Source organism: Cyprinodon tularosa, unplaced genomic scaffold (genome assembly GCF_016077235.1).
Source record: "Cyprinodon tularosa strain WSP-4 unplaced genomic scaffold, ASM1607723v1 ctg65, whole genome shotgun sequence".
Taxonomy (NCBI): domain Eukaryota; kingdom Metazoa; phylum Chordata; class Actinopteri; order Cyprinodontiformes; family Cyprinodontidae; genus Cyprinodon; species Cyprinodon tularosa.
In genome coordinates, this window is record NW_024039396.1 from 1047160 (window position 1) to 1057845 (window position 10686).

General features: G+C 34.2%; 1 protein-coding gene across 1 annotated transcript; it reads right to left on the reverse strand.

Annotated features, from left to right (window-relative positions):
• Positions 1-2187: 2187 nt before the first annotated feature.
• Positions 2188-8522, reverse strand: LOC119799140 (troponin I, slow skeletal muscle-like). Its single transcript, XM_038308927.1, has 8 exons — positions 8387-8522; positions 8212-8250; positions 8099-8108; positions 7826-7870; positions 7594-7725; positions 3879-3968; positions 3230-3403; positions 2188-2967 (listed from the first exon to the last, which is right to left on the reverse strand). The coding sequence occupies exons 2-8, from the start codon at positions 8220-8222 to the stop codon at positions 2881-2883; spliced, it is 549 nt and encodes a 182-aa protein (XP_038164855.1). The 5' UTR covers positions 8223-8250; positions 8387-8522; the 3' UTR covers positions 2188-2880.
• Positions 8523-10686: the final 2164 nt, after the last annotated feature.

Genomic DNA, 10686 nt, shown 5'->3' on the forward strand with positions numbered 1-10686 from the left:
AAGATGTTTTGTGCGTTAAAATTATATAGAGAACTTGAAAAATGTGTAGTATTACTAGAAGGCATTGGTTATTCTAGTTCTAATCGACCCCACCGCCTGCTGTCACATCTACGGAAGAGGGTTAGGGCCACTGAAAATAAACAAAAAAAAGTTACCCGATTTTTACATTTTATTTCAGTATAATATGAGAAAAAAGGTCAGAATTCTGACTTTAATCTGAGAATTTTTACTTTTTTCCTCACAATTATGACTTTAATCTCAGAATTCTGACTTTTTCCTCACAATTCTGACTTTAATCTCAGAATTCAGATTTTTTTCTCACAATTCTGACTTTAATCTCAGAATTCTGACTTTAATCGCAGGTTTCCGCGATTCTGACTTCAATCTCAGAATTCTGACTGTAATCTCGGAATTCTGACTTTTTTCTCACAATTATGACTTTAATCTCATAATTCTGACTTTAACCCAGAATTCTGACCTTTTTCTCACAATTCGGACTTTAATCTCACAGTTCTGACTTTAATCTGGGAATTCTGACTTTAATCTCATAATTCTGACTTTAATCTGGGAATTCTGACTTTAATCGCTCAATTCTGACTTTAATCTGGGAATTTTGACTTTAATCTCAGAATTTTGACTTTTTTCTCAGAGGTCTGACTTTAATCTCAGAACTCTGACTTTCTCACAATTCTGACTTTAATCACAGAATACTGACTTTAATCTCAGAATTCTGACTGTAATCTTGGAATTCTGACTTTTTTCTCACAATTATGACTTTAATCTCAGAATTTTTATTTTTATTAAACTCAGAATTATGAGATTAAAGTCAGAATCATGAAATACTGAAATAAAATTTAAGAATCAGTTAACTAACAGTTAACTTTTTTTTTTTCTTTCCAGTGGCCTTAATCCTCTTCCGTACACCACCCAAATACTCCACAAACATTTCAGTACATTACCAAAGTACTGCTACCCCCAACACCTTCTTCTATTACTTAAGTTTGAGTTGTGGATCAACAGATCAGAAGCTGAATAATTTGGGAACCAATGCTCTACACCACAGGACAATTTATGGAAACAAATATAACATTAACAAATATTTAGGATTCATTTTTTAAATTTTAGAATAGAATAGTCCATTTATTGTCCCACAGTGGGGATATTGTGGAAATTTTGCAAAGAACCTTCAAGCTTCCACTATGAATTTTTCACAACATAAGCACATAAATTATTGATATTTTATTTGGATGAAAAGGATGTTGGCCGACACAAATTAGTCCATAATCATGAGGGGAAGGAAGAAGATCGCATGCTTTAAGAATTATTTCATAAAACAATGAACACAGTTGAGAGGAGTGTTCGCTTTAGCCCCTTTTACTCTGACAGCATCAAATAAAACCCAATGCACCAAATTACATCTACAATCAAACTAATTATTGAATACAGTTTGCCTGTGTGTCAGAAGAGTGCCAGAAAACTGACTTGACTTCACTCTGATTGCACCATCCTAATGGTGAAACATGTTGATGGTAGCATCATGCTTAGGGAATGCTTTCTGCAAAAAAGACAGGAGAGATGATCAGAGCCGTCGGGCACATGAAGATAAATCCAGGATGATCCAGAAATAACACATCGTAGAGGGTGCAAAGGCTTAAGATCTGTACAGAAGGACAATGAGATTTAAATACAAAACATGAAACTGCAAAAAAGTAGTTCTACAAAGCATTGACTCAGGAGCTAAAAACGATTATTTGCTACAATTGGATGTTGTTTACTGTAGAATTAACCAACCAAGATGCAACCAGTCTTCAGTATCAACAATATGAACTAAAATATGGTCATGTCAGGTCCCCTACATCTTTTAATAGCATTTTATTTTAGTGCTCTAAGCTATTTATAAGATACCAACCTATGCACCACTAGCCACTTCATTCCGCCTACTGCTGTTTCTTTTAGCTTATTAATCAGGCCAATGGTAACATTCATTTTGTTCAATAAGAAAGAGTGCAATGTACAGTAAGGCAAATTGAGACATTTTAAACTTTAGTGCTATACAACATGAATGCAGAGTGTTCTCATGGTGTTTATATTACACTAAGCACCATAAAACAGTCCTATAAATGCAAATTATATCAGACCTTAAGAGAAACCTTTACAGAAACCAAGGTAAGAATATACAAAGTCAGAAATAATTATATAGTTTTATTGTCACTTTTGTAGAGAACAGAAAGCTGTTTAAATATTAAAATGTTGGACATATAAATGAAAAAAACAGGTCTAATATATGAATAACAACATTTTAGGTTGGACAACAAGTAAATACAGCGAACATACTGGAGGTTTATTGAAGGATAAACAGGCATTTGTTCCCCTTAAAACAACAGCTTTCTAAACTGTGCTTCAAAGTTGTATTTATTTAGACATGAATCATAAGACTGTTTTATCTCAATAATTCACAGTAACTTCCCATATATTTTGAAGGATACAAAACCTTAGAGTGAAGCATTATTGACTGATTTTAGTATAAACTGCAATAAGAATGTGTATTGACTTTCAATCCGGTAAAACAGAAAAAAGTACAAAGTTTTTTGGATAACCTTAAGACTTTTTTATATTTACTGTTCTATGCCTATTTGTATTTTAAGCCAGTGCTAAAGAAGTGGTTTAATAATGAGGTAATATTACTTAGGTGACATATAGACACACAAGAGAGCTGAATACCATAATACATTAGTGTGTATTCAACAACAATGATCCCAGCAAGGTCACCTTAATCATATACAAACACAAACTGTATTAGAATTGATCACAACATGAACTGAATCTAGAGTACATATCAGTAGCCCTTCAACAATGATTACTCCGACAATAATCACAAATCTACTGGGCAGAATCAAACAGCTTCTTCCTCCCTTCCATCCCAGACATGGCGTCCACGTTCTTACGCCAGTCGGTCACCTCTTCTTTCTGCAGGACAGTGGAACAGATTTAAATCCGTTCATTTTAAATAAACATCGAAGATGATTTTATGCTCAGTCAGAATGCAGATGCATGCTTATTAACGCGGATGCATTTCATTTTGATTTAATTTTTTTTTACCTTTTTGGGATTAAAGGTTCTAAAATTCACCTATTATTAGTATTATGTTTTATATATAACCGTGTTTTCCTTTAAACAGTTGAAATGGTTTATCGCCATCTTACATACACATTCCACTATATATCCTTACCTTTTCCTCCTCCTTCTTCACAGTCTTTAGGTTTGCCTTGAAGTCCACAGACTCTTTTACCTTCGCACCCAGCAGAACTCCCAGCATGGCTCCTGCAGACATCCTCACCTTCTTAAGATTTGGTTTCTTCATCTTGCCCTTCAGCTCAAAGATCTTTAGAGACAAGTTCTGTATCTTTGTGCAAAACAAAAAAATATACATATTTTTAACAATGACCAGGTTTTTAAATGTCCATGGTGTTTGTTGATTTCAATTGTCTCTCAAATATGTCTGCAATTGATTTTTTTCCCCCTTTTCTACAAAGACAAAGGCAACACATCAAAAGCCAGCATAATCTCAGCAAGAATAAACATCTCAGGAATGCTGTGCTCAGCAATATCTACAGTATTCATCTATCCTGTTTTAAAGAGGTTATTGCAACATATAGCAATTAGTAGACTATAGCTATTCTTAACAATTTAAAAAGAAGTGTCTGAATTAACAAAAACTGTCCACTTTCTAATGAAAAACATGCAGCAGACATAATTTCATTGATTATTAACTGTTTTTAGTGCAGTTCCTTTCTATGTTTTACCGTATTGAAGAAATATCTGTTAGATTATTTTAGAAAACTATCATAAGATATTACAGCTGGAGCTGAATTACTTACCTCTTTGTCATTTATTGCCACTTTGGCAGAAAAATCGTAGCGCTCTTCATCGACCTTATCAATTTTCTGGTGAAGCTCTTTGCATAGATTCTGTGAACAGAAGCGTTTTTTTTTTTATCAGGCTTGCTTTGACATATACATTACTGTATTTTATATGCAGATGATTAAAATTTTGAATAATTTGCTGCAGTTCCATTTCTTAGCTGATAGAATCATTTTGATGCAATCTGCACACAGGTGTTTGTGGGATTCATACATTAAGACCAAAGGTTATTTAATGTGAATTGGCTGCAGCAATATTCAAACCTTTTTATTTTTTTATCTAATAACTAACATGGTGTGAAAGAATACAATAGAGTTAATGCAATAACTACCTTTCTGTGTTTTGTTATGTTACATGTTTTACTTAGACTCAATTTGAGAGACAAATGTAAATTACTGATAATATTTTTTTTTTAAATTGTTGTATTTTCATTCAGCCTGGGGACTTCAAATAATATCCATTCAGAATTAACCTATTTTGTAAACAGAGGAACACCTGCATAATTTTTTTTAAGCAGGGATACAGATGAGAAGTAATGGTTTTTAGAGAATAAAGATTAAAATAGAACACAAAGACAAAATACATGCTAAATGTAATTTGAGGTACAAAACTGAGGCTGAGGAGAATTGATGGCAAGAGATTAAATTAAATACTATTGTTGCACCGATACCAGTATCGGGCGGGGCCCTGATCCAGCACTAAAATGGTGGTATCGGTATTGGCAAGTACCAACAAATAGGGCACCGATACCATTTTGGGATTCAAAAGTTTATTCAACCATTGTCAATGATTCCAGGTAGGCAATAAAAAGTTCTACTGGATTCTCTTTGTATTAGTCTGCTTCACAAAGATAGGCAGCAGATTGACAAAGCCATGATGGCAATTATTTTACATCCAAGTAGGATGCAGTTCTTCATATATACACACACACATCAATTTCAAACAGATGGTATCGGTACGATATCGCAGAGCCAGGTATCGGGTATCGGTATCAGGGCCAAAAAATGGCATTGGTGCAACACTATTAAATACAGACTTAAAAAGAGGAAAGCTGTAAGAAGTTCCAAACGAGTTGACAGAGGTTCATGCCGTCAGGACAAAACCTATAGACCTACAGTCAGAAGTGCAATAAGACAACTCAGATCAAAACCTTCCCTCAGAATGGAATGGCCTAATCAGAGTCCAGAACTAGACCCAGTGGTAAATCTATGTCACTTTCCGAACTTAAGTCTTTAGTTTTCTATCCTCTTCCTGATTCTTTCTTATAGGAAAATATTTTTAAAAATGTCAAAGACCTTAAATAATTCAGGTGATCATCTTGTTACCTACATATTTAAAAAATGTGTAATATATATACGAATTTCTGTAACAACTGAGTAATGTTTCTGGATTAGTTTCTATTTTCTAAAAACCTATGGTTTGTTCATCATCATAACTCTTGACAATAAGGTTTAAGAGAAGCATGCCAAAAGTCGGCGCCGCCCTCGAGGGTCGTCATCCTGCTGATTTTAGAGGCTTCCCGATCTTTTTCACAAGTATTTTTCTGTTTGCTTGGAATTTTCAAATAACCATTTTGTTATGACTTAGATGGTACTAAATGTCTGGTTACGGGCAAGTATGCAAATAATTTACCTTATTGCTAGGAGTTGTGATGAACAGGAATTAAGTAATGATGGCAGCTTCAAAGACGCATGAACCAATTTGACACAATTGGCCAAAACCAGACACCATGCTTGATAGATTTGATATAGTTTTGAAAAGCGACATCTGCTGGACAGCTAGGAGAACTACATTTGAGCAGGTATCCTAAAGTCTGCATTATTTCATTTGTTCTATGATAATAGTAATAGTCAGAGATGGCAAAAGTACTCTCTTTCCGTACTTGAGTAAAAGTACAGATACTTGTGTTAAAAAATACTCTTCGTTACTCAAGTAAAAGTAACAAAGTACAGGCTTGTAAATTTACTTAAAGTATAAAAGTAAAAGTAGAAACCACTTTTTTCATGCCATTGCCTACATTTTAAATGGATGTCTGCCAATAGGACTAGATCTCCGTTGTGTTCATTTTCAATCATCTCGTCGTCCATGCTACTATGCTAACGCCACCGCCACCAAGCTGCAATGATTTGCCGCGAATGAATACCGCCGAATCTGTCGATTCATCTTGTAGTGGTGCGTCAAATGCAACGTAGATTCCCATCCAATTAGATTGAATTTGGTATTGATGACGTGAAAAATAATAACGGTAACTCCATTGAAATGATTCAAAACTAAAGTAACGAGCCAATTTTTTAAAATGTAAGGAGTGGAAAGTACAGATATTTGTGTAAAAATGTAAGGAGTAGAAGTAAAAAGTCACCATAAAAATAAGTAGTAAAGTAAAGTAAAAATATCAGAAAAATCTACTTGAGTACAGTAATAAAGTATTTGTACTTCGTTACTTCCCATCTCTGGTAATAGTTGTGCGATAATATACAGAAATAATCATAACTAAATATAAACAATATGATAAACAACCTTCTGATGCATTTCAGAATTATGATAAGTCCTGGCTTCCTAGACATATATAGATGATTAAGGTTTAAAGGTGTACACGCAAAACTTCAACATGAGAGGTGGTGGGATCGATTCCCATCTGGTTCCTCTAATGTGTTGTACCTAAGTAAATATTTTTTGCTACTATATATAAATTAGTACACATATTGACCCAGTGTAGCCCAGTATTAGAATGCCCTGCACCTCCAACTGAATAAATACATTAATACAGTAAGCTATCCTTGAAATACTTCTGATAGTTTAAATGATTGAAACCAACTCTGCTGCCCAATAGCTCTCACAGGTTCTCCATGTTCCTCCTGTGCTTCTGACTGATGAAGATGATCATATTAAAGGAGAAGCATCAAGAACTACTAAATAATGCAGCAGTTTATCTATGGCCCTGGCTCTTCCTGCATGTCCCTTCCTCACTTTACTCACTCAGTCACACATCTCACTACAACACAAGACAACTTTTTTCTTGAACAAACCTAATCTTTTTTAGTATTTGTTTATTTTTAAATTAACCTAATCTTTGCTGGAATCTAGATCCATATGTGCTATGTGAATAAATATTTGTTATAATTAATTAGGGGATGACTGTAGTGGCTTTGTGTGTCTGTGTGAGTCTGTAATGTGTGTTTTGTCTGTCTATTTTAGATCTATGTGCATCTAGCAAACTATTCTGAATCAATTCTAAGCTAGATCTAAATATAATGTTCTTTCCCTTCAACTTTACCCAAAGAAACTAACAGGTTTCTAATCTATTCATTATGTGCTTTACAGACTTTAATCACTACACATGTTAATCACTACTTTCACAGTTTTTTTTTCTTACTTCCTCTGGAGGTCTTTTTTCTACAATTGTGTTTATTGTGCTTTTTTTCACGTTTCTTTAAAACTTTTTTTTTAATTCCTGAACATGCTTTTTTTTCCCACCAAGCACACAGTGTTTTATTTTATTTTTTAACTTATTTATTTCCGAGATCTGTATTTCTCTCCTGCTGTACAGGTTCATTTTTAAAAAGTAGTTCTTTGTCATACCTTAGTCTATACCGGTTTTCTAATGTCCAAAACTGTGGGACTTAAATAGGGATACTTATATGTTATTGCTTTGAATTAAAGTGAAAAGTAAACCTGTAGTTCTTGCATCGACAGGCCTGACAGTTGGAGGGCTGGAAATCTCTCATCAAGGATCTTCTCTCGATCAGCTTGTCTCCTTTGCTTTTCCTCCTCCAGCATAATCATTGCCTTCTTTAACAGTTTAGTCTTTAGAAGAAGAAGAAGGGAAAAAAAACAACAGAGTTTTCCTGTGTTTAAAGAGTTTGCATACTTGAGTAAAGTTACAGATCATTTATACAGAACAAACCTTCAAGAACAATCTGCGTGATGCAGTGATTTTTGGCTTTGGTTTCTATAAAAGATGAAAAAAATCTTAAGTTTACATTTTTCAGAAATGCAACATGTTTTCTTTTCTCCTAATATAAATTTATTTTTTATACACAACAGTAGTAGCAGTGTTAAGCACAAAGATTGAAACATAATTACATAATTTCTTAATGCTAGAAATCTATTTGCAAAAGCTGTCCTAATACAATGTTTTGATCACTGGTATAAACCCATAGAATCCACCGTGACTCACCTGATGGGTGCTGAAGGAAAAATTGGTGTCCATAAGACAAAGAGAAAAAATGGTTAATTGTGTTTGATATGCATGTGTGTACTAAATGAGTATGAGGTATTTGAATAACTTACTCTTCAGACATGATAGAAGCTCTTAGTTCCTCCTTAAGTCTATACATATCAGAATGGATGAACATAATAAATTTTCTGCATATTCACTGAGAACCCATTGTTCAATTAGAATCAGAATTGAAGCACAAGATCTTTAGTCTGATGCTTGTTTATGTCTCATTTAGGAATTACTCACCTTTAAAAGTTGGTTTGAAATGCTCAAGAGTGTCCTTGTCCGTGACTCAAGGAGATGCAAGAGGGTAGATATATAGATATCAGGGCTCATGTGAGTGGCTCACTGAAATAGACACTGCGCGCGTACATTTCTTGGACTGCAATTCTCATAGTGCGCATGCATGAAGTGTGACATTTTTGGAGGTTATTGCGTTCCTGGTGGCAAGTGAGGACAAGGGCGGTCCGTCCGTCCACACCCCGAGACACCTGTACCCGCCCTGGACTGGAAAGTGTCTATTTAATAGACATATAATAGTAGAACACGCATCGATCGCTTTCGCCTTTGGACGCTGACGAGAGTTGGTGGCGCCATCTTGGGGCGGTCAACAGCTCCGCTCAGTGTGATTTAATAAGGAGGCACAGAATCAATTTTAATCAAGTTAAACTCGTTGAAATTGAACAAATTATAAGCAAATGGTTCAGTTTGTTTAAATATTCTAAGTGGAGCTAAGAGAATAGTATAATCTGATAGGATGCATGTTTTTCGCAAAGCACAGGCGCTCATACATTTTTATAAATTTTTATTACTATATACACAAACACATTTATACATGTATACACAAATATATATATATATATATATATATATATATATATATATATACATATCTCTTACTATACACACTCTCTCACACACACATATATATAAATATATATATATATATATAAATATACATATATATATATATATATATATATATATATTTATATTTATATATATGTGTGTGAGAGTGTGTATAGTAAGAGATATGTATATATTTATTTATATATACATACATATATATATATATATATATATATATATATATATATATACACCCCCACCTCACTCCCTGATGAACATCAAGGGGCTGGACATAGAAACTGTGGAGAGTTTTTAAATACCTCGGTGTTCATGTCAATAACAAACTTGACTGGACTCATAACACTGACGCCCTGTATAAGAAGGGCCAGAGCTGCCTCCATCTCCTGAGGAGTCTGAGGTCCTTTGAAGTGAGCAGGCCCCTCTTAAAACCTTTTATGACTCTATGGTGGCATCAGCACAGAGCGGGACAGACTGAACAAAGTAGTGAGAAAGGTTGCTTCTGTCCTGGGCTGCACTCTGGACTCAGTGGAGGAAGTGGCTGAGAGTAGGGTACTGTCCAAGCTCACATCCATCATGGGCAACACCTTCCAACCTCTGCACCAGACTATAGAGGAGCTAAGCAGCACCTTTAGTGAAAGATTTTTACACTCTGTTTGTAAAAAGGTGCGCTACTGCAGGTCATTCGTCCCTGCTAAAACCAGACTATACAATATGACACAACAACGGCAATAACTTGTGCAAAGTATATTCTGCAATTTACTGTTTGATACCCTGTGCAATAACCTGTTTCTCTATATTTGAGACACATTGCAATAACTACAATTATAATCATGAATATCCATGTATATAAATGCACATGTAAATGATCCTAATATAAAAATAAATAAATAAATAAAGCTGTCATATGTGGACGCACTGTATATACTGTATATATCCCATGCACTTTTTTCTTCCTTTGGCACATTCTTCTTCTTTCACTACTTGAGCTGATGTAACGCATTTCTCCTCTGTGAGATCAATGAAGAAATCAAAAGACACCTTTTTGCTTTAACAAACCTAAATATTTTTAACTATTTGTTTATTTTTAAGTAAACCTAATCTAAGCTGGAATCTAGAGCCATATGTGCTATGTGAATAAATATCTGTTATAAATTAGTCAGGGGATGACTATAGTGGGTGTGTGTGTTTCTATTTTAGATCTATGTGCATGTAGCAAACTATTCTGAATCCATTCTAAACTAGATCTAAATATAAATGTTCATATAAATGTTCTTCAGTACACATGTGGCTAGAAAAAAAATCCCATTTTTACCACCTTATTAGCGACACATTATGTATGAAATAAAGTCCATTAGTGGAATAGTCTGAACTTTTTTGTTACTGTGATGTAAATCCTGTCAGCAAAATTAAGCTGACAGTAGTCTTCTAATTGTTTAAGATTTTCTTTTATTGATCTGTGCATTTTTTTTATCTCTATACCACACTTTGGAAGTTTGTCAAAGTATATACCAGTTTACAAAGAGAAAATTAGTTCATTCAACTTTAGTTGTCAAAATATTTTAAAAGTCCAAAATGTTCTGCAGGTTGTTAAAAATCTAAAAAGCTTTGCTGCCACCTGCTGGAAGTTCAATTTCTGCTGCAATTTTGCATACAGCAAATATGACATGTAGATGACG